At 39.7% G+C, this 24864-nt stretch overlaps 1 protein-coding gene across 1 annotated transcript; it reads right to left on the minus strand.

Moving 5' to 3' along the window:
• Positions 1-18: 18 nt before the first annotated feature.
• Positions 19-23975, minus strand: UFSP2 (UFM1 specific peptidase 2). Its single transcript, XM_019422260.2, has 12 exons — positions 23569-23975; positions 20607-20685; positions 18250-18433; positions 18102-18168; positions 15561-15718; positions 14986-15178; positions 13211-13357; positions 10303-10467; positions 9965-10089; positions 8010-8086; positions 7157-7281; positions 19-175 (listed from the first exon to the last, which is right to left on the minus strand). Exons 1-12 carry the CDS (start codon positions 23569-23571, stop codon positions 89-91), a joined length of 1410 nt encoding a protein of 469 aa, XP_019277805.2. The 5' UTR covers positions 23572-23975; the 3' UTR covers positions 19-88.
• Between the last annotated feature and the right edge of the window lie 889 nt (positions 23976-24864).

Genomic DNA, 24864 nt, shown 5'->3' on the forward strand with positions numbered 1-24864 from the left:
AATGCATCAACCTACACCCAGGATTTAAAGTTTGTCTTTATTAACAAATTTATAACACAACTTTACTACAGTCTGAGTTCAAGATATTTTAGAAAACATTTGGTCGCTGAGGAAGACATAAATTATAGTAAGCATCCTTGTTCCAAAAGTCTGGGCCCTTCCATCCACACCAGCCCTAGATTTGGGAGAAGTGAAAGGAAAATCTTTTACAAAATTATAGGACTACATGATCAAAACTGTAACATTTTAAAAACCTGTTCTGTCTGCTGGATCCTGTAATAAGACTACCTGTATAAGTCAGAGATCTGAACTCCTGGGAAGCATGGACATTAACAGACTTGGGTCCATTTCAGGTAGAGTTTAACAAAATTTTAACTCTATGGTACTTAATCCTAGAAATTATTTTTAAAAATTCCTTATGGTAACTGTTACTCCAAATACCACATTTTTCTTGATTTTACGATGTACAATTCTGGCAGTCGATGGCAGGTGATAGTTGAACTGGCAGTCTGTTTTTCTTAGTTGTCCACTAAAGACTGTCTAGGGACCATGCCGTGCACCTTAGCTATGAGGGAATGTGTGTGGCAGGGAGAAATCTGTGCTGGCTTCTTGAGATGCCCTTCACTGTCTTTGGGCCATAATCATGCCACTCTCCATTCTTCATATCACTATTAATCCTTTCTCCCAGCAGAGAAAATTACGTTCAAACAAAATCTCATTGTAAATACAAAAGCGTATCAAATTTCTTTCAGGCCATTGGTTTCTTTTTTTAAACTTTTTAAATGTTTATTTATTTTTTTTAGAGAGAGACAGAGCACAGGCTAGGGAGGGCCAGAGAGAGAGAGGGAGACACAGACTCTGAAACAGGGTCCAGGCTCGGAGCTGTCAGCATAGAGTCTGACACGGGGCTCAAACTCCCAAACCGTGAGATCATGACCTGAGCCGAAGTCGGACACTTAACTGCCTGAGCCATCCACGTGCCCCTGGTTTATTTTCTTAAAGACTCAGCTAATGACTAGTCTGAGTTATATCATTCTGAAATGAAATGCTTTGCTTGCAAAATACTTTTGAGGAGGCCAGCTAGGACTCTTAAAATAAATACCAGTGGGTGAGTGACAGTTACCCTAAGTAACTAGGAAGCTGCTGGGCATTCAGTCAGGGACGTAGAGTTCAAGTGCATGCTTTCTACAGAAGATAGTGTGTTAGCTCTATTTTTTAGTGTGGAGGTTGGAGGGTTCAGTAGACATGTTCTTTAATCTGATTTCAAATGCAAGTAAAAAAACAAACAAAAAATCCTCCATCAGTCGTGTTCCCCTGCCCCCAGGTAACTGCTAATTTATCTTTGAGATCTGTTTGTTTTTATACGTAAATAAGCTTTTTATTATCTCTTTTAGCAAAATTTTTTTCTCATAAATTTAATGTTCTAAAATCTGTTTTCTTGATGAACAGAAAAAAAGGCTTACATGATCTGTTTTAATCTTCAAGGGCTTTTTCAGGTAACCAGACTCAAATATTTAAAAAAGAAGTGGGTAGAAAGGGTGCCCAAACCAGCAACTGATGGCAGTAGATAGGGGAGCCTGCTCTTTCCTTTTGAGGCGAGTAGTCTGGGAACTTCAAACAGGGAAGTTCCACAAAGGGGTAAAGAGAGGTCAGGCGGAGACAGAACTCTCCCTGTAGCTCCCACTACAGACTGAAAGTTGGTGTCCTTCCAAAATTCATGTGAAACCTAATCCCTAAGGTGATGGTAGCTAGAAGGGGGCCTCTGGGAGGGGACTAGGTTATGAGGGTGGAGCCCTCATGGATGGCATCAGTGCCCTCATTAACGAGGCTGCTGAAACGTCCCTCATCCATTCTACCACGTGGAAGACCCTGAAAAAGACTGCTCTCTGTGAACTAGTAAGTGGGGCTCACCAGACCAGACATGCCGGTGCCTTGGATTTCTCTGCCTCCAGAATCATAAGGCCACCCAGGCTATGGTGTTCTGTCATAGCAGCCTGAACAGACTATAAAACAGTGCTCTAGATCGTTGAGTTAAGTGAGAGTCAATAGTTCCACCGATGGCCAGGCCTTGGCTTCACAGCTCCTTCTGTGTGCCAGTACGGCAAAGGGTTTTTTATAGAATCTATGGAAATATAACTTGAAAAGGACAGCACAGTCCTTAGAGACAGTAATCAGGAACAATGCCTTACTGGATCTATCCAGATGCTTCAGAAAACCCTATCTGGACAACTCCATCTAGTGCAAAGTTCCTCATGCCAGCCAGAAAGAAGTAATTTTATCTGTATCACACCTCTAATTAAAATAAGGTTTCTCATTGCCTAGAAGATAAAATCTAAATGCCTGGTTTCTCGCAGGGCTCACAATGACTATCCCGCCAGCCACACCCCTTCACCAGCTCTACTCAGGTTCAAACTACTGTAGTTCGGGGAACATGCCCTGCTCTCTACAGGATCTACAACTCTACAGGAGTTCCAGCTCCCTCTTAGGCAACCATATTCTTTCTGGGGAATCCTTTTTGGATCTCCCTTGTCCTTGTAGCTAGACTAAGAGCTTTTTAAAGACCTTCTTTAATACCCCTATTGCTTTGGACAGTGGATGGCACATATTAGGTAGGTACTTAATGCTGAATGAGTAAACAGTTTGCTAAAGAAAGAGTAAATACTGCTTCCATTTGCATGTACCGGCCAAAAACATTCCATACATAGATTTAAAAGTCCAAATGTCTTGAAAGAGAAAAGCAGAATGCACTTATATCCTGTCAGTATTTAGACAGTCTTAGCATTAGCAAAAGACTTTACTAGTCTGAAATATAAAACAGTTCAGCCACACACAGTGAAGCTCTTTACATACTAAAACCCCTTATCCTCAGGGCTTTAGTAACCTCATGCAGTTATGTTCTTTTCAACTTCTGAAAGTGTATCCCCAATCAATTTCAATGTTAAACTACCCAATTCTCCAGGAATTCTGCTTTAAAAAAATGACCTGGACAGAGTTAAGAAGGTAGAGTATTATGGGGACCCTGACCTTGTCTTATCCCTGAAATGCAGCTAGATCAGCATCAAACCATTTTGAAAACCTAGGAAATTGATGTGAGGAGTAATGCAACAATCTGCATAATTTGAGCCAGATAACTTGGCAGGTAGATGGTGCGGAGAGATGTGGGGGAGAGAAAAGCAGCGGAGCCATGGAGGGTAAGGAGCTGTTTTCATGGCGAGAGGACAGAGAGAAAGGGGGAGAGTGCAGTGTATTGGGACTGCGCAAGAAAAACACTTCCCCTGAAAGTAGCTAGAAAGAGAAAGAGTGAAAACACTTGCAGGGGAATGGACAAGAAATCAGTTTCCCAAAACCATTGAGAGAGAGAAAGGAGTGGGTTTCAATTCCACCAGGATTCTATAAACAGCGGAGCGCACAGTCTGAAGTTTCAGAGTTCATGCCTGGCAGGCAGACAACTTAGACACAGACAGAGTAAAGGCAGGAGCCTGAAACAAAGGAGGGGTGCTTGATCACGTGTGTGAGGGCACAAAATCCCCACGCCAGAGACTAGAGAGCTGGGTGAAACCATTTTCACCTCAAGCGCACATATGCGCACACAGGGATAGACCCCAGTGAGCTAATCAGCGCCACCAAGTTGACAACTGAGCCATTGCCAGAAGTCCTGCCCACCTGCACCCTCGAGGCATATCCTGGAGAAGACCAGGACAAATCCCTTCCACCTGTTTAAGGACTATAGTGTGATGCAAAGTTTCAGTTTCAGGGGAAACTGGATGTAACTTCATTCAGGCTGCATTCTGCTTGCTTGTTTGTTTGTTTTTGCTTCTGTTGTTTTCTTTTTCTTTCTTGGATACAGAAAGAGATCAAATTTTTTAATTTTTAATTTTATTTATTTTCCTTATTTTATTCTATTATTTAAAAATTTGCCAGTGGGGGGGTGGCGCCTGAGTGGCTCAGTCAGTTAAGCATCCGACTTCGGCTCAGGTCAAGATCGAGAGGGAGGAATGTACACCAAAATAAAAAACAGGAAGAAATCATGGCCAGGGATTTAATCAACACAGGTACAGTAAGATGTCTGAACTAAAATTTAAAACCACAATTATAAGCTGGTGTTGAAAAAAGTATGGAAGACAATAGAGAATCCCTTTCTGCAGAGGTAAAAGAACTAAAACCTAGTCAGGCAGAAATTAAAAATTCTGTAACTGAGATGCAATCTTGAATGGATGCCATGACGGCAAGGATGGACCAATCAAAGCAGCAAATCAGTGATACAGAAGATAAAATGTCGATATTACCCATTGCAGTCTATACATTCAGTGGAACCCCTATCAAAATAACGCCAATATTCTTCCCAGAGCTAGAACAATTCTAAAAATTTGTATGGAACCAGAAACAACCCTGAATAGCCAAAGTAATGTTGAAAAAGAAAACCAAAGCTGCAGGCATCACGATTCCAGACTTCAAGCTGTATTACAAAGCTGTAATCATCAAGACAATATGGTACTGGCACAAAAACAGACACATAGATCAAGGGAACAGAATACAGAACCCAGAAATGGACCCACAAATGTAAGGCCAACTAATCTCTAACAAAGCAGGAAAGAATATCCAATGAAAAAAAGGCAGTCTCTTCAGCAAATGGTGTTGGGAAAACTGGACAGCGACATGCAGAAGCATGAACCTGGACCAAACTCAAAATGGATGAAAGACCTAAATGTAACACACGAAACCTTTAAAATCCTATAGGAGAAAACAAGCAACAACCTCTCTGATCTTGGCCGCAGTAACTTCTTACTAGACATGTCTCCAGAGGCAAAGGAAACAAAAGCAAAAATGAACTATTGGGACATCATCAAGATAAAAACCTGCACAGTGAAGGAAAAAGTCAACAACACTAAAAGGCAACTGACAGAATGGGAGAAGATATTTGCAAATGACAAATCAGATAAAGGGTTAGTATCCAAAATCTATAAAGAATTTACTAACTCAACACCCAAAACCCAAATAATCCAGTGAAGAAATGAGCAAAAGAACAGACATATTTCCAAAGAAGACATCCAGATGACTAACAGACATGAAAAAGATGCTCAACATCACTCATCATCAGGGAAAATACAAATCAAAACCACAATGAGATTACCACCTGATGCCTGTCAGAATGGCTAACATTAACAACTCAGGCAACAATAGATGTTGGCGAGGATGTGGAGAAAGAGGATCTCTTTTGCATCGTTTTTGGTAATGCAAGCTGGTGCACCCACTCTGGAAAACAGTATGGAGGTTCCTCAAAAAACTAAAAAGAGAACTACCCTACGACCCAGCAATTGCACTACTGGGCATTTATCCAAGGGATACAGGTGTGCTGTTTCAAAGGGGCATGTGCACCCCAATGTTTATAGTAGCACTATAAACAACAAAGTATGGAAAGAGCCCAAATGTCCATCAGCTGATGAATGGCTAAAGAAGATGAGGTATATATACACAATGGAATATTACTTGGCAATCAAAAAGAATGGAATCTTGCCATTTGCAACAACATGGATGGAACTAGAGTGTATTATCCTAAGCTAAATAAATCAGAGAAAGACAAATATCACCTGATTTCACTCCTATGTGGAATTTAAGAAACACAACAGATGAACACAGGGGAAACGAAGGAAAAATAAGATAAAAACAGAGAGGGAAGCAAACCATGAGATACTTTTTTTTTTTTTTTTTAATAGAATTTACTGTAAAGGTAGCTAACCTAGTATATACAGTGTGCTCTTGGCTTCGGGAATAGATTTCCATGATTCATTGCTTACATACAACAACAAGTGCTCATCCCAACAAGTGCCCTCCTCAATGCCCATCATCCATTTTCCCCTCCTCCCATCAACCCTCAGTTTGTTCTCTGTATTTAACAACCATAAGAGACTCTTAAATACAGAGAACAAACTGAGGGTTGCTGGAGGGGTGTTGTGTGGGGGATGGGCTAAATGGGCAAGGGGCATTAGGACACGTGTGATGATACATAAGTGATGAATCACCAAATTCTATTCCTGAAATCATTATTACACTTATGTTAGCTAACTTGGATTAAATAAAATAAAAAAAAATATACAAAAAAGTAAAATATAAAATTCTAGAGTTTATTTTTAGTATTATTCTTTTTTTTAAAGTGTATTTATTTATTTTGAGAAGGCGAGCAAACGGGGCAGGCAGGAAGAAAGGGAGAGAGAATCCCAAGCAGGCTATCACTGTCACTGTGGAGCCCGACGAGGTGCTCGATCTCATGAACTGTGAGATCATGACCTGAGCTGATATTGGACGCTTAAGCGACCAACACTCCCCTAGAGTTTTTAAATATAGAACTTAAGATATTATTTATAACTCCTAATTAAAGCTTTTTACATAAGAAAATGATCTAATTAAATTATAAATTCACAGTTCAGAGAAACCTTTTCATTCATGTTGATGTTGACTTAGTGACAACATGATAAAAATAAAAGGCAGTAACAGTATGATATATTCATTGGCTTATGGCTAGAAAGGTTGTATGCATTTTTTGTAATTTTAATATATGTGGCAAAGAATATACTACTTAAAATTCAAGTTAATTATGTCTTATACTTGCCTTCTAAAGTTTTAGTATGAGTTTTCATATGTGTAAATTTGTTGCCTATAAATTAAATTTATCCCTCCTTTAACTGATATTGTAAGTACCAATGACTACTCTGGAATTTTGACTCAAATTCAAATCTTTTATAGAATGAGATTAAGTTACATGTAAATAAATTAAAAGTAGTCAAGCCTCCATACTGTTTAGTTTATTTTTGGTTACAAATACAATTATAAAGGTTATTTAATCTACCCTCCTATTTCAGTACATTTGTTTATGCAAAGTTGTAACATCTCCAAAGGAATATAATGATGATCTGTGTGTTCCGTTATTAAGTTAATAATTAAGAAAGTGTTTATAAATCTAAAGTTTTTTCTTTGCAATTCACTTTAGTTTCCTCTTGTTCTCCCTACCTAGAAAGATACTCCTTATAGCCCCAGAATACCTCCTTATAGTGTGGATCACTGCCCTCGGTTTAGAGTCCTTCTGTTAACAGCCAGTTTGCTATCTTTTGGTTCCCGGTTCTTTGCCTTGTATCTTCATTTCTGTTAAACAGATACTTACCTTTTCCAAAATAACTTGCAGATCTTCAGCGCCTGTATAATGTGGATCTAAAATTAGAAATTTTATCTGCCCGGTAATTTCATTCCACGCCACTCCTAGTATTGTGTGGGCCAAAACTCCTCCCCCTATAACAGAGGAAATGTGAACTCTGAGAGGGCATGTATGAATCTCAACTTGCTACTCAATTGCAATTTAAAAGCACTATCTTGCCTATTAATTGATCTAATATCGCATTAGAATGGACTAGCCTATATTATAAAAGACCACAGATGATGTCAAATACACTGAGGAGATAAAATTATATCTTTAAAGACAAAAAAGATACAATCATATTTATAACCATATAAGGTTTATATTCCACTGCCATATCCATGGCATTACTGATACTGGATTTACAAAGGGCTATGCAGGGTCTAAACTCCTCCCAAGAGAACAAGTCTTGTTCCTCATAGAATCATCAATCTTTAGATCGACTAATCTGATCCTTTTGACAAATACAGCTCAGTGAGGTGAAGCAATCTGTACGGTGTCACACAGCCAGCCAAGTTAGTGACAGCACCATGACTTACGAGGCTCAACTGAGTGACAATGGTCTCTTTTCTATACTGCTCTCAACTCTTTAAATATTTCAACACAGTTACCATTTCTCTTCTTAACCTTTATCTTTTGTTTTAGCTTTCTTCCCACCTTGGAAATTGAAAAATAAATACCCAGAGGTCAATATATATGGTATAAAAGCTAATTTTGAAAGGTTTAAAAATGACTGATTTTATGTGACATTATTTACATTAACAATACATTTTACATGTTCTCCACTCTATCAAAGGAGCCCAAGATGTCCAGAACACCTTACCGATCATTACTGGAGTTCCTTCACTCTGGAAATGATTAGCCAGCTCCCGTCCTTGAGAGGCCATTTCAGAACCTTGGCTAGAAAGAAACCATTGTCTATCAGATGAACAATTTCTCACACTAAAGTCATTAAGGTGTTAGGGAGCCAATGTTTTCTACCTTTTTGTTTTCTTTTTTTGGTTACTGAAAAAAATACGATATAAATTTAAATACAATTAAGTGGTCAGGAACTGACCTGAGAGCAATTTAAAGAACCATAACCTCTTAAAACATTTAAGGCCACTAAACATGCTAGGAAAGAAGTAAGGAGACCCTGTTCCTTTGCTTCTGCAACTGCATAAAGAAGGGTCTGGATTTTTAACTGGGGAGTAAAAGTGGTCACATTGATGCCCAGTGGGCTCTTATGGATGGATTTAATTTTGGAAAAATGAGTTTTAAGTCCTGGGTTCCTGTATTCTTGCCATCAGACTCAGTCTGTATTTCCTTATCTTTAAATCGGGACCAATCACCCTGCCCTGTCTACACGACAGGAGCTTTGGGACTAAAATAGACAATATCTGTGAGGCCAATATGAAAACTGCAAGATGTTTTCAAGTATGACATACTATTTTTAGGGATATTTCAATGTCCTATACAATTAGTATTTTTGAGAAAAGAGAAAGATGGTCAGATGAAGGGAGGTTATTTTATAGATTGGACGGGCCAAGTGGTGCTAATCCTTACCTTCTTAGTAAGGCATGTGTAAAGTTTTAAGGGGCCAAAATGCTCACTTTTTAAGCACCATACGCTTCAATACTTAATCTATCATTTATTTGTTAGCATTGGTTTCCAGAGCCAATCCAAACTGCAAGTGTGAAACCAGATGAACTTGGACAAAAGCACATGCACAAAAAAGGATGGTGTTACTGTATCTACTGAGGTTGTTGTAATAGAAAATGTATTTAAAACACAAGCTCATAGGGGCGCCTGGGTGGCTCGGTCGGTTGAGCGTCCAACTCTTGGTTTCATGTCAGGTCATGATCTCACGGTTTCTTGAGTTCAAGCCCTGAATCAGGCTCTGTGCTGACTGCGTGGAGCCTGCTTGGGATTCTCCCTCTCTCTCTGCCCCTCCCCTGGCTTATGCTCTCTCAGTCTCTATCAAAATAAATAAACTTAAGAAAAAATAAAACATAAGCTCATAAACAAGGAGTAAGCTACTTATGGTCATAGAAATTAATCTTATTTAACTAATATTTGCTCATATTTTAATGCTAGAATTATGGTTAAAATGTATTGGAAAAAAATGAATATATTATTTGGACACATTATTAGTTCACTGACATCTTAGAAAAAGAGGAGTTACACAAAAAGGGCAGTCATAGATCAACATTTGATTTTCTCCTTTGAAGACTTTTTAAAGACTTGAGGATAAAAAAATTTGATTTTCTGTAACTCCAGTCAAAGTTGACATATTCCCAAGTTTTCCTCTTCTAGGCTAAAATTAAGTCTAGACCGTACAAGTATATATCACAAAGTTTACTCATCGACTCAAAGTCTTCTAAAAAATAACCAAAAAAAAGCTCAGGGTTTAAAAAATTGGGATTAGGGGTGCCTGGGTGGCTCAGTCAGTTAAGCATCTGACTTTGGCTCAGGTCATGATCTCACAGCCTGTGGGTTTGAGCCCCCTGTCGGGCTCTGCGTTGACAGCTCAGAGCCTGGAGCCTGCTTCAGATTCTGTGTCTCCCTCTCTCTCTGCCCCTCCCCTACTTGTACTCTGTCTGTCTGTCTCTCTCTCAAAAAATAAACATTAAAAAAAATTATAAATAAATAAATGGGATTAATAAAGCAATGAAGCAACAGGGAGGGGAGAAAGAATGTGGAGGAAGAGAAAGGAGAAAAAGATCTAGTCTTCTTATTATTTTAATAAAATGACAATCTTGGTTTGAAATGATTTCACTAATTTCTTAGCATCCTCACCTGATGAACAGTATTTTTGATGTTATTCCAATCAGTTGGTTCAGTACCAGCTGCACCTCGATAGATCCAATCCATTGCCGTGATCCGACAAATGTTGCTGGTTTGTCCCCGGCATCAACTAGAGCCTTTATGTATTTAAAAATACAAAAAAATCCATACACAAGACAGCCATTAAAAACTCTATTTAGGACCTTTTTTTCCGATTACAGGTATATATTTTTTTCCTTCAAAACAGAAATAAGTCTGTGTGTACCATGAGGTAATAATAATTGTTAGTAGTACATTAAGGGGTCATGAAATGTACAATTGATTCCACTTTTAAATGGCATGTTCTGTACCTGCTGAATTTCTCTGTGCGTTGGAATGGGTCTCTCTGTGTAGCCCTGGTGTCTGAACCAAGAGCAGATGGTCTGCAGAGATCGGTAAGCGCAGCCCCAGCCACTGTCATCCGTCCGATCCTGCATGTAGTGATGATAACCGTATATGCCCTGGACCACATGGATCTATATAAAAAGAAGAAATAGAATAACATGTTAAACTTAAGATAGATGCATATATTCTATAATACACCCAAGCCAAGTTTACTGTTCTCAGAGCTAGACTGTTACTGTAATTCCTTACAAAAATGCCTTGAGAACTAGAGTTGAACGTTATACCCTCTTGGCTTTTTATTAAATGTCTAAAGTCCTTACCATAGGCTGTCAGGCCTGTTAAGTCCCGCCCTGTGGCAGTTTCATCTTGGCTTTCCTCTATTGCATGCTCTGTTTTAGGTTCAGATGTGCCAGGGGCAATCTGATCTCAGAGCCTTATGGTTCTCCCTGCCTGCAACACTCTTTTCCCAAACAGTTTTGCAGCTCTGCACCCTTATTTCACTCAGGTCTCTGCTCAAATGTCAGAGGCCTTTGTGATCATCCAACCTAAACATGGCATGCTTACTCCCTCACCACCCACCTCTTGCCCTGGCTGTTACTCTCTCTCCTGCTTTTTTTTTTTTTTTTTTTTTTTCCCAAAGCACTACTTGACCCATTACTTATTACTTTTTAAATTTCTGTCTAACTACACTAATATGTGAGTTCAATAAGGGCAAGTACTGTGTCTTATTTATTTCTGGGCCTAAGCTTCTCCAGGGGGCCTGGCTAATGGTTAATAGCCAGTAAATATTTGTTGAATAAATGATGAAGGAAGGAATGAACAAACAAAGGGTCCACATAATGGGACATGTGAAGAATGTTTCTCCAATTTTGTAAACCTGCCATTGATTAAAACCCAGGTATGCTATTTAAATAGGGGAACCTGGGTGGCTCAGTCGGTTAAGCGGCCGACTTCAGCTCAGGTCACGATCTCAGGGTCTGTGAGTTAGGGCCCCACGTCAGGCTCTGTGCTGACAGCTCAGAGTTTGGAGCCTGCTTGAGATTCTGTGTGTGTGTCTCTCTCTGCCCCTCCACCACTCATGCTCTTTCTCTCTCTCTCAAAAAATAAAATAAACATTAAAAACAAATCCTTAAATAAAGGCCAAGATCATGTAACTTCTTTCTTGTTGTATAAAGCAATATTAAGCGCCTGGGTGGCTTAGTCGGTTGAGCTTCCAACTTCAGCTCAGGTCATGATCTCATGATTAGTGAGTTCCAGCCCCGACTCAGGCTCCGTGCTGACAGCTTGGAGCCTGGAGCCTGCTTGGATTCTGTGTCTCCCTCTCTCTGTGCCCCTTCCCCGCTCATGCTGTGTCTCTCTCTCAAAAAATAAAATAAACATTAAAAAATGTTTTTAAAAAAGAATACACGTTCCCCACCTCCCACCACAAACTGGTACTATTATTTTTTGGCTTAAATTAGCTAGGAAGAGGCATGGACAAATACAGAATCCTCACCCAACAATTAGACAATATATTTTCTTCTCAAGCACACACAGAAAATTTACAACTAGAACATTGCAGTAGGCTGAAAAATGGTCCCCAAATGATATCTATCTCCTAATCTCTGGAACCTGTGAATGCTACCTTATATGGTCAAAACAGAAAACAAGAACAAAAAAGAAAAAAGAAAAAAAGTTTGAGGGAGGCCTTTGCAGATATGATTAAATCAAGGGTCTTAACATACGGGCAAATTTGCCTGGACTATCAAGATAGGCCCTGAATGTAACCACAAGTGTCCTTGCGAGGGAGTGGAGAAGGAACTCTAACACAGAGGAGGAGAAGAGAAGGCAGCATGACCACAGAGGCTGACAGGAAGTGACGCAGCCACCAGAAGCTGGAAGAGGCAGGGATGGATTCTCCCCTAAAGCGTCTGGAGGCGGCCTGACCTTGCTGACACCTGGATTTCAGCCCACTGATGTGGTCCCCGGAGTCCTCTACGTAGACATTGTAGCATATGTTCATTTTTAATAAGATTTCCTTACAAAGCACACAGAGACTCAGCAGATACCGAATAAATGCGATGACATGATGAACAATTAAGTTTCCTCTCTCGGCGGCCTGAGTTTAAGGGAATGGACCTTAAATGATGTGGGCGCTGAGCAGCTCTGAGGAGGGCAGGGCAGGAAAAAATTACACACAGGCTTCAGCGATGAAGAAATGGAGGCTGAGAAAAGCAGGCCAGTTAGGATCAAAGCAAACCCACAGAAAGCAGCAGAGATGCCACCAAGGAGCAGCAGGGGCCTGAGACAGGTGGCTGCCGGTCACGGGGCCGCTAAGTTCTAGGAGGCCGGCCGAGCAAGCATTCCTGTTCTCCGATGGCCCCGAGGCCCTGCTTACTGGCCCTACTCAAACCCTGCAAAGAACCCTCCCCACACTTCACCAGTCCACTCTTACCTGAGCTGCCGTGAGTGAGGACCCACCACCTGCAACCAGGGCCGTGAAGCACAGGAAACGTGTTGCAGGCCCTAACCAGACTCCTGCTACGGCATGCCCTGGGTAGAATACTTAGCCTACTTAGTGTGATTTCTCAGGTTCAGAATGAAAATAAGTGGAACAGATGGGGGCAAGGCTTTTAAATAAGTTGGGGAATGGAATTTTAGTGGGAAAAATGTGGTACATAATATCTATACCTGACCTTTTTAGACTACTGTGAATTACTACTATCTTAAGCAATGATTATTAAAAGAAATGGGTGGTAAATTTTGTTTTAGAGATGATAGACGTTATGAATAAATCCTTATAATTTCCACTGGATACAAAGAGCCAAGAAAAACCAAAAAACCCACCACTGACACTGATGATCAGTTGACTCTATAAATAATTATTAAACTCACCATACCAGTCTCTATGTTAGGTGGATTGAGATAAATGTGTGGATTTCTAATGTAACCATCTTTGTATGGTTCATCTGGAAAGTGATAAGCATTAGACCTTCTGAAATAAGGTCTGTCATGAGGCAGATTGAAGAGGTCATGTAACTCCTAAATGAAATCAGAATCAGTGGAAGAGAAAAAAGTTAAATAACTTAGATTCCTTATCAGTAAACAAACTCAAGCTAAAGATATAAAACAAAACTAATTATATACTGGCTATAAAAGTTATCAAACACACATAATTCACTAAACTAATATAATATGATAACATATAGAATAATAATATTATAACAAACTAAAACCAAATGAGAGTTATGTATGTTTTTCTATGGATATGGGTAAAAATGGGAAGGGAACGCAGAAAAAATGAAAATGCAGTTGACCCTTGAACAATGCGGGGATTAGAGACACTGACCCCTCAAAAACTGAATAGCCACTGTTGACTGGAAGCCTTATAAACACATTAATGATTAATACATATTTTGTATGTTATATGTATTATATACTGCACTCCTACAATAAAGTAAGCTACAGAAAAGAAAACATTATTTAGAAAATCGTATGGAAGAGACAATACATTTATAGTGCTGGATTGTATAGTGCTGAAGATAATCTATGTACGAGAGGATCCCTGCAGTTCAAACCCGTGTTGTTCAAGGGCCAGCTGTAATTTGTCAGAGTGAGAGAAGTAAGATAATGTCAAATTAATTATTTATTACAACACAATCTGTTAAAACACATCCAGGCTAGAGACTGGTTTTGAAACAGCCTTGCAAATGAGTAAATTATAATGAACAATAATAGAATTATGTGACAGTATTTTGAAAAATCATGCTTAGAGTACTTCACAAATACAAGGGGTAGTGATTAAATTATGAAGTAGAAATTCGGTGGTAGGAAACCAACCAATAGGGCATCAAAATTAAAATGCACACACGTGTTTAAAATGCAAAATTTTCCCAACTGTATAAAAGTGTGACAGTTACTTTGTAAAGTCCAGCATTTTCCTTTTTTGTATCTCCTACGTATCTTGCAGTTTGAATGGGATGACGTGGTGCCTTTGCAGGTCAATTCCGCCAGCAACACTTACAGAGGGTGCAGAGGGTTACAGTATGACACGTCTTCCCAGGGGGATGAGGAAGATGCTCCCACAGTATAATTGGATGGGTGCCAGGCAAAGACCAGACATCAAAAATAGGCATTCCAAAACCAGTCATTTCATCAGTCTCAGTTCTTTTAATGCTGATCATGTTTTCTTCAAAATACCTCTAATGAAACCCAAATAACGGTGGGACGTGGGGGATGAAGTATTACTATAAATCCTAATTAGAATTAGCATAAATCCTAACTTTCCTTCTCTGACTGTAATCTTGTCTCTTTCACAAATCTTAAAATAACAGAAGGGAAAAGGAGTTTATTTATAAACACTCAGCAGCAGCTCCAGGCATGTAAGTATCTCTTCATTTCTGTACTTTGTTATGGAAAAATTTCACAGAACATATGAACCACACTGAATGTATGAAATCAAAATGTTACATACGGTTTAGCATTTTTTCACTAATACCACTTTTAAAAAGTTGTATGTGAACAGAAATTACATAACATGTAAAAATAACAGTCTGCTTCCACACTTTCCTCTTAAATCACAAAATAATTTCCATTTATTAGAAATGTTTAAGTAAAAACGAAATGAGTCATGGTCATGTTTTCTCTAAGAACAGGTGAATTGGTTTTACCTTTCTATAGGACTGCAGCTGACCATCTGGAATTCCTGATGGATATGAAATTGTTTTAAGATTTTTCTCCCCTGGCAATAAAAAGTGCAGTGGTTCAGGAACCACAATAGATGTTCCTTTCATATATTTCAAAATGCACTTCTCCATATCAGTTAGTTGATTATGAATTGCATCAACCAGAAGTTTACGAACTCTGTGGAGGGAAATATTCAAGGGCATTAACGAAAGTTATAATGGCTATGAAAAATGAGAGTGGAGAGTAAATATATCTCAAATACAGTAAAACACTTAATTGGACCAGGTTTATGAAAGGAAGTCTAAATTATGCAAAGTGAAGTAAACTGTGTATTTCCTGAGTATAGGTAAAGGGAAAACCCTATAGGTTTTGCACACTACCCTACATCCTCTAAATAAACATTTACTTACTAGATGACTCAGTTTAATAATAAGCAAGGAATAAATCACAGTAAAAGTTACAACAATCCTGGATATGCCTATATGATATTTAAAAACCGACTCTGATTACTTTGGGGAGGAGTGCTCATTCAAATGCAGTAGTAGGACAAAATACTTACTTTCCCCAGGTTTCTTCCGGAGCAACAGATAGAACTACATCAACGGGTAAAATCATACTAACGTAGTGGTGCCCCCCGCTTTCTCTTTCAATGATGGGGGTTACGGCTCCCAAAGAGGTTGACATTTCCAGCATAAGATCTATATTTACTATTTGATGCTATAAAGATAAACAGTAATAGTCAACTTATAGCACATTGAACATTAAATAGTAAGGGCAACTTGCCCTTAAAAAGGACTTTTTAAGGGCCATGTAAAGCTGTATGACAGTAAATTGTTTAAAAGCACAAATCGTAGGGGTGTCTGGGTGGATCAGTCAATTAAGCGTCCGACTCTTGATTCTGGCTCAGGTCAAGATCTTGTCTGTGCTGAGTACAGAACCTGCTTGGGATTCTCTCTCTCTCCCTGTCTCTCTGTCCCTCCCCCGTATTCTCCCTCTCTCTCAAAACGAATACACGTTTTAAAAATGAGTAAATAAAAGCACAAATCTTATCTTTAAAAAAAAGTCTTCTCTGCTTCAAAATAATCTGAGGGAAGGTGGAGAGTGAGTGGGGATGAAGACGAAATCAGACTGACCATGTGTTGATAAACATTTGTGTGTGTGTATCTGTGTGTGTGTGCGTGCGCACTAATAAACACTGAAGCTGACACAGCTTCACCAGTATTCATACGGTATTCTCTCTACTTTTGTAGAGATTTAAAGTAAAAAAAAAAATCAAATGAACAAGATACCAAAGGAACTTTTAAACATACGTTACAACTGTATACTCCTGGTCTAAAGACACAGAGAACTATAAACAAATATTGAACTCTTATTAGTAGGTTTGATTTTGACAGGGGTATACAATAACAACTCTGAAAACACATTCTGTTTTGAACAAATCTGGCAAAATATTGAGGATACTGGAAGCTAGGTTTCTTACTGGAAAACATTTATGAGCCGTGTCAGGTAGGAGTAGAATTAGAAATACAAATAGGATTTACATAGATAAAGAAATGGAGAAATGGCTGATTCCCCAGCTGGAACAGGGACAGTACATGATGTGCCTAGAACACCTTGGGGAATGAAGTAGGAAGTACTCAAAAATACAGTGTCAAAAGGACATTGGAGCTAGCTTAAGGAAGCTTCCATTGGCTAAATCTTATAAGATGTGAGCATCCAAATAACTAATGAGAGTAACAGATTGTAACTCACTGCATAAAATAGGAACCTATGCTTCCATGTTTATAATAAATAAAGAAAAGCAAAGCTCTTCATTATGGTATAATTTCATGTAATAAATGTGGAAGGAAATGATAGAAAAATCACCACTTTGCAACCATCAGGTTAATGTTGGATTCAGGTAAAAATTACCAATTCCAACTGAAGTGGTGAGTAAAACTTTGGTAAGGAATAGGATACATAAGTATAGCCTCAGAAGATAGACAAAGTAAGCCTCACTTAACTACATATAAGGGAAAAAATAGTGTCCTCACAGAGAAGAAAACCTGCAGACACCGCATTAAGTAAGCGATCAGAGTTTTAACACCAACAATAGCAGGAGAAGACTCTTTAATATGATGTACTGAGGGGGACGTGACATTACTTCTGCCATATTCTTACCAACAGTGTACCACCTGAATCTAATCATGAGGAAGCCTAACACATCCCAACTGAGGAGCATTCTACAAAGTAACTGACCCGTACTACTCAAAATGTCAAGCTCCAACTACTGGTAATTCTCAAATCATTTGATCGACAGCCCAGTTTTTTTGTACATTCCATATTTGTAAATCCAACAGCTCACGAGGACATCTCATTGGTGTCTCAAACAACATGACCGAAACTGACCTCATGTCCTCCCCTTCATCCATCTTTACCCAAGCAAGAAACTGGGCATCCCATATCCAATTCGTTTCCAAGCATAATCCATTGCATCCCCTAGATGACTCTTGTCTCCACTCCCTCCTCTCCATTACCATGGCTGTGGGTTTAGTTCAGCTTCTTCTGAGGTGGCCCCTGTCCACCTCTCTAACCTCATGTCATTTTCCCGTAACAGCCTAGAAAAACACTGCAGTCATGTTAACTTGATACAACTTCCTCCCTTAAAGGAGCTCCACTTTTCATGTCCAGTATCTGCCAAGTCTGTGGCATATGGCAAGTACTCAATAACACTGGTTCAAAAAAGCAACAGAACTAAGAACAATATGAAGAAAAGTAAATAATTTCTTACTATCTCATAGCATAATGTGTCACTATCATGTTTCAGAACAATTCCGTTTTATTTATTTTTATATAATTTGTAAACATACTTAGTTGTATACTTTTTGTGGGAGCAAAGAAAGCATCGAAGAAAACCTTTAAGATATGTATTAATATGGAACAAAAGCTGAGACACGTAAAGCAGAAATATGACCTCTGGAAAGTCATTTACTCTTTCTGGACCTCAATAATCTGACCTGTGAAAAATAACAGAGTTGGATTAAATAATCTCTAACATCTCACTCCACTCCAAATTCAAGGATTAAACATTTTTAACTGAGAAGACAGGTGATTTGCTTACCATGTCCGATAACTTTTTGTCTTTCTTTCTCATAAATTTTCGTTTTGTATCTTCTTCCTGTTCAAAGCTAAATTTTTAATACACAAAGATGTTTATAATGTGCAGTGATGTTCTGAAAACATTTCTAGCAGTTTTCAAACATACTCACTGAATAAAGCGCATTATGGTCTTACAAGCAGAACCGTCCGCCAACTCTCCTGGGATGGTGTTTATGTCGCTGTTAGGCCATATGTACACCGAACTGTGGCAAATTTTGAACACAAGTGCATTTGAAGAAAGCTTGGTTGACAGGTCACTTAGCACATGTTTTAGTGCTTTCTTGATAAATATTTCTAAATTAAAAGGACATAAATAGAAGTTACTAAGACGAATTTTAAGCTTTTCAACACGAATGGTTCTAAACACACAAAAGTAGAGCAGAGTAAAACTGACTCCCAAGAACTATTCCCCAGATTCAATAAAAAAATCATTTTGCCTTTCTTTTTGAAAAATTGAGATAAAAGTCATTGACCACAAAAATCTATCCTTTCAACGTGTACAACTCACTTGCTTTTAGCATATTGACAAGGTTTTACAACCATCACTATCTAATTCCAGAACACTGTCATCACCCTGTACTTAACCTGTACTTAACAGAACCCTGTACTTAACAGCACTCATTCCCCGTTCCCTCTGCACTTACCCATGGCACCGCTAATCCACTGTCTCTATAGATTGGCCTATTCTGGATACTTCCTACAAATGGAATGACACATCATGCGTCCACGTCCACCTCTCACCCAGTATAGTATTTTCAAGGTTCATCTATATTGTAGCATAAATCAGTACTTCATTTCTTTTTATGGCCGAATAAAACTCCCTTGTATAGATACCACACAGTTTGGTTATCCATTCAAAGCGGAAACACATTTGGGTTGTCTCTTTGCTTTCTGGCTCTCATGAATAATGCTATGAACGTTTGTGTGCAAGTTACCGTGTGCATGTTTCCAACTCTCTTAGGAAGTGCTTGCTGTATTCTCTACCTAGGAGTAGAATTGTTGGGTCATAGGGTTAACTCTACATTGAACTTCTCAAGGAGCTGCCAAACTGTTTCCAAAGGAGCTGCACCATTTTATATTCCCGCCAGCAATGTAGGAGGATTTCCTTTTAATTTAATACAATTTTGGAATATGTAAAACATTTTCATGGTTCAAGAAGATATATTTAAAGAAGATAATATATACTTGTCCTAGCTTTATACTCTTAAATCCTAAACCTATTTAACCTTGTGATTACAATATTTATTTAACTATTACACTGATATCTTGATAAATAAATACCTTGGGGTTGTGGTAGAGAAAAGATTACTTATAACAAGTCAGATTTTAAGACATCTTGATCTGTTTCAGAAAGCTGAATTTAAAGATTTTCAGCTGCACTACAAAAGATAAACTTAATTCCTCGATTATCTTCTGTTTATCCCTGAAGGTCCATGAGGTAATGTAATCTAAAAAAATTGCGAAGTCTTTAAAGTTAAGTACCTCCTTCTTCTATATATTCTCATTAATGATTCTCTTCTTTGCGTATTTGAAAGACTGATATAGTAGGAATATAATAAATCAAAAGACAAGCTCAAATACATTAATTACTAGGTAAAAAGCATCTACAGTGTCAGAAAGAACATTATGCATTCTTTCCCTTCGTATTTCCATGGAAACGATGGCCAGCTAGTGATCTCCTTCAAGGAACTTAGCACTTTTCATTCCTTATCTTTCTGAACTTCTCTTTGTCTTCTGACACCACCCATCATATTTTTCATGAGTGATTTTATTTATTATCGTGGTGTGGCTTATCATCCTTCAGAGATATTCTCGATCTCTAGTCCTGACCACTCTCCCTTAAGTTTTGGATTCAAATTACCACATGCCTGCTGGGAATCTGCACTTGATATACTCTGGCATCTTATATGAAACACATCTCAAATACAACTCCTCATCTTTCTCCTCTGATATTCTTTACCTCCGTTTGTGGCCTTAGCCCAAATCAGAAACAGGAAGACATCCTAGAATTTGCTTTATACAATCTCTGCTGAGTTTTCCCCCATAGAATTCTTGTACCATTCCCATACACCATAACCTTGAAGAGAGTGGGCTGTGGAGACTCAGGGTTATGCATAGGTGCAAGTCTGCAATGCACAAATCTGGGTGCCTCATTTACATTGTGCTCATTTATATTCATATTTATAGTGACAATTTTTCACCAGTGGGCAGTGAACTTTTTTAAGAGGGGGACATCTTCCTAATTTGCCTAGAGGAACCTTATGGGCTAGTGGTGGTGCTGGAACACAATCCCTAAGTTTAAATCCAATTTATATAAGTTACCAACCATATGATTTAAGTTTATTCATCCTATCTCTCACTCAGTTTCATCTGCAAAATAAAGAGAATCCTGATATATTTCATCATCAATTTTATAATAAAAAAAAGTTTGTTTTGTTTTGTTTTTTGTTTTTTTTGTCAGACCTACCATTAGCAGTAGCTAGCTGAAAAGCTAGATCAAGGCCTCCTCTTATTCTGAAGAGTACATCCACAGTCTCTGAAATCACCTAAGACAAAGAGAACCAAAATTCCGTCATAAAACAAAACAAACTCATCCTCATACAAATGAGACTGTATCTGAGATTGGGCTAAGGCATTAATTAACCTGTATTCTTCAAATTATTTCATGAGTTAATTCTTTGTTTTTTGCAGAAAAACAAAACACCCTAAATTCTAAATCAGGAGTTCTTAATCTTTGTTCCACAATGAAATCACCTGAGGAGCTTAAAGTACTTACACCCGGGCTGCACCCGAGCAATTGTGATTAAATGATCTGGGACGGTCTAGGCACAGGGATATTTAAAAGCTCCTCTGTGCCAGTGATTCTAATATAAAAAGGTTGAGGACCACTGATTTAAAACAGTATTTCCAAATTATGGTCTTCACAATGGGTTTAAGAATGACATGAAAACATCAATAGTGAAGAACTAGTTTAAGAACCGGACAAGAACGATGAATCTAATATGATGACAGTGGTGGTCAAGACAATGAGAGTAAATTGACACATCATAATGGTGGGGATGTGAACTGTAGAACTCTTCTTCAGAGGGCAATGTGGCCATAAGAATCAAAAGTCTTATACTCAAATTCTCGGCCTAGTGATTTCTGCATTCAGAAATTTAGTCTAAAGAAATTTGCTGAGCACACAGAGGCCCCGGCATAAGGATGTTAAACTAAACGTTAACAGCGGGAGATTGGGTAAATAATTACGAATACTATACAGTCATGAAGAATCTCTATGCTTTAGAAGAATATTTAGTAGCATAGGAAAATCTTGCACTTTATAAAGGGAAAAAGCCCTTGTGAAATGGAACCTATTAGTAGTTCCTAATATGAGTTTATATGTTGAATTTTGAGGAGTTGATGACATATGACAAATGACAGGTATCATTTTGTGGGGAATGGGGAGAGAAAGAGGAAGGGAATTTCTGAGATGAGGTTTCAAAGCTTTCATCAGATACTCAAAATAGGTCCCAAACAGGCTGAAGAACCACACTACACATTACGAACCCTATTTTAAAATAAATGAATAGATACTAACATTTATTGAGCTCGTAAAATGTAAAAGTCACTATGCTAAGTGGCCGGACATGTATTAACTCTCATCCTCAGAATATCATGAAGTAGGTACCATTACTATTTTTCTCTTTACAATTCCCTCCTCACATGTTTAAAAGGGTGATTGTTTTTATTTATTCCACAAACTAACCTGTTGAAAGGGTATACCCTTTGCCCCAGTTCTACTTCTGGAAATTTGTGCTAAGGAAATAATCGAAGTTCAGTGAAAATGAGCTTCAATGTTGTCCACTTAACATACTGTTGTTCATCATAGCAAAAAAAATTTTTTTGGAAGCCACTTAAATAGTTACCAATAAGAAGTCAGTTAAATAAAGAACAATACTACCATAGAAAATATTAGGCACCCATTTGAACAAAAAATACTTAATGACAATGCAAGATACCGAAGAAGACAAAATTTAGAAAGACAGGCAAGGGCAAATTTACACTATATGATTTTGCACAAAGTAACTAGTCACTCAGTACTTTTGTACTGTTCTGTAAAATTGGAAAAAACCTATTTCATAGGGTTGTTGTGAAGATTCCACAAAAGATCTTCAGTGAAAGGACTAGAATCTCCCTAGGCTTCTGAACGGAGATCCTCTCTGAAGAAATAATAGTTAAGCTGAGATGTGAAGGGTACGTAGGTATGAGTATTAACAATTCCAAAGGAAAGATGGGGGTGTAGAGGGGAGAACCCATTCCAAGCAGCGGCATAGATTGGTGAAGATCTGCTTAAAAAATTTAAAAGACTGCCACAGATGGTTAGATCTGATGGTGGCAAGGACAGGGATGGTTGCAGTAGAGTGAATGACAATTGACAGCCATGTAGGAGTAAGAATGCATAGCATCTGATTATTGATCAGATGTGCAGGAGTTAAGAGGAAGGTGTCAAGGATGATTTCCAGGTTTCTGGCATGCACAACATGCTGGGTGTGGGTACCATTTACCAAGCTGGGGATCAGTGGAGGAAGAGCGGTTGTGGGATGCCAGGAGGTGGAAATAATGAATCAGTTTTGAACTTGCTGAGTTTGAAATACATATGAATTGGGGAGCCTGGGTGGCTCAGTCTGTTAGTTCCAGCCCCACCTAGGGATCTGTGCTGACAGCTCAGGGCCTGGAGCCTGCTTCAGGTTCTATGTCTCCCTCTGTCTCTGCCCTTTCCCCGCTCATGCTCTGTCTCAAAAATAAATAAACATTAAAAACAATTTTTTTAAATGAAATACATATGAATTATCTGAGTGAAGGTACAACCAGTAGATCTGCAGATGTAGAGCTCGGAATACAGTTAAAAAATTTGTTTAATGTTTATTTTTTTATTTTGAGAGATAGAGATGCGAGCAGGGGAGAGGCAGAGATAAGAGAGAGAGAATCCCAAGCAGTCTCTGCAGTCATCGCAGAGCCCTTGCGATCTGACCTGAGATCATGACCTGAGCAGAAATCAAGAGTGACACGCTTAACTGACTGAGCCACCCAGGCGCCCCTGGAATCCAGTTGTAAAAGCTGGAGATAACAAATTTGGGCAGTCTTTAAAGAAAGTTACTCGTATCTTTCCCGGGTCCAATACTTCTTCAAACCTTCAAAAACGCCTAATATAATCCCTCGTTCTCAAAATGCATACACAAGAAGGAGGCGCGGGCAGCGCAGGTCCTAACGTTGAGCTGGGGTATTCCAGGTAGTGTCGGGCAGTTGTCCCCCGGCTGAGACCACCGAGTTCGCAGCTGCCACCGTGGGCCCTGGCAGGACCAGCTCCTTCCAAAGGCTGTGGAGCCATGGAAGCTACCGAAACCCGAGGGGAAACACAAGCGGCGATGGCGAGCAGAGGTACTCACCATGTCTGCGACGTGGCGAAGACAAGGACTCTGACGTCTGCCCTAGTGCTCAGCCCGCTGGCCCGGAACTGGTGTTTCCAGGGACGGGGCCTCGGAAGGCTGACTACAATTCCCAACATGCCTCGCAGCAACGTCATGGGGGCGTATCCCATTACATCTCCTCGCGGGGGATAATGGGGCGGGGTCAGCAGCTTTTCTTCAGTAAATTCTATTGGTTGAGTCATCCGTATTCTATAGACACTGTTAAGTCTTTCACTGTGTTCCTCGCGGAGGTTTCGAACTCTCCAGGTATCCTTCCGTAGCGTCCTTTGAAACGAGTCCTCCCGTACCCGAGGCAACGCGCCACAATAAACACCTGCGGCCACCGTCTGCCCCCGCGTCGCGGGGAGCGTGCCGAGGCGCTTCGCAGCGAGGCCTCGCGCGGGAAGCGCTTGCGCGGGGAGGCTCGTGGCCCCCGCCGCTCCTGCCGCTGAGTCAACCCGGACGGGAGCTCAGACGCCCTGGTCCCGGTTGTGGCACCGGTGCTCTGCTGAGAGGTGACTTGGTCCTGCGGGCCGCCGGGTGTTGTGCGTTAGGTATCTACCTCCTTTGAGCCTGTTTCCCTTCTGGGAAATCACTTTCCTGTCGCCTCAGCCAGAGGTTTTCCGCCCCTCCTTCACCGCCCCTCCCCCCGCTCCGGAGAGACCTTGCCAGGTTCCACTTGTGTTAGTCTTCACCGTGTACTTGTCTGCTCAGATTGTAAGCTCCCTGGGGTCAGGATCCACGCCTTTTAAAATGTTTTCCTAGCTTCTATCAGCGAGCTTTACCCAGAGGAGGCGTCTGCAAAGTGTCTGTTAAGTGAATGAGCGATTTTGTAAATGTTGCCCAAGAAGAGTTGAGAGGAAAAATAGAAGGCGAGAGCTTTTTTTCCCCTTTCCTTTCCTCCCTTCCGTGGCTCACTTTGTTGTGTGGCAGACGCTGCGCAGACGGTGGAAATACTGTGATAAGGGAGAACCAAGCTGCCCGCGGTGCCTGCCTTCCTGTAGGCAACAGTTTCGTGGGGAAAAGGCAGCTGCTAATTACAGGATCGGTACAGGGTGAACGGAACGTGATAACCAGTTAGACAGGCTGCTATGGCAGAGGGAGTTAAAGAAGGGATGAATGAGGTACACAATCTGAAAGATCAGTGTTAATTGGGGGAAGTAAGGGGTGGGCACAGTGAAGCACTTGCATGAAGGGAAACAGCACGTGCCATGGTCCTGTGGCTGGAGAGAGCCTTACCTGAGAACTGGAAGAAGACAAATGGAGCCCAGGTGC

Source organism: Panthera pardus, unplaced genomic scaffold, assembly GCF_024362965.1.
Source record: "Panthera pardus isolate Hobbes unplaced genomic scaffold, ASM2436296v1 HiC_scaffold_13, whole genome shotgun sequence".
In the NCBI taxonomy this organism is placed as follows: Eukaryota; Metazoa; Chordata; class Mammalia; order Carnivora; family Felidae; genus Panthera; species Panthera pardus.

Coding starts and splice junctions, on each gene's coding strand:
- UFSP2 (XM_019422260.2), bottom strand. Junction 10,468..13,210: donor CTAACATAGAGACTGGTATG/GTGAGTTTAATA, acceptor CTTTTTATATAG/ATCCATGTGGTCCAGGGCAT. Junction 7,282..8,009: donor AGGAACTCCAGTAATGATCG/GTAAGGTGTTCT, acceptor CCTCTGTTATAG/GGGGAGGAGTTTTGGCCCAC.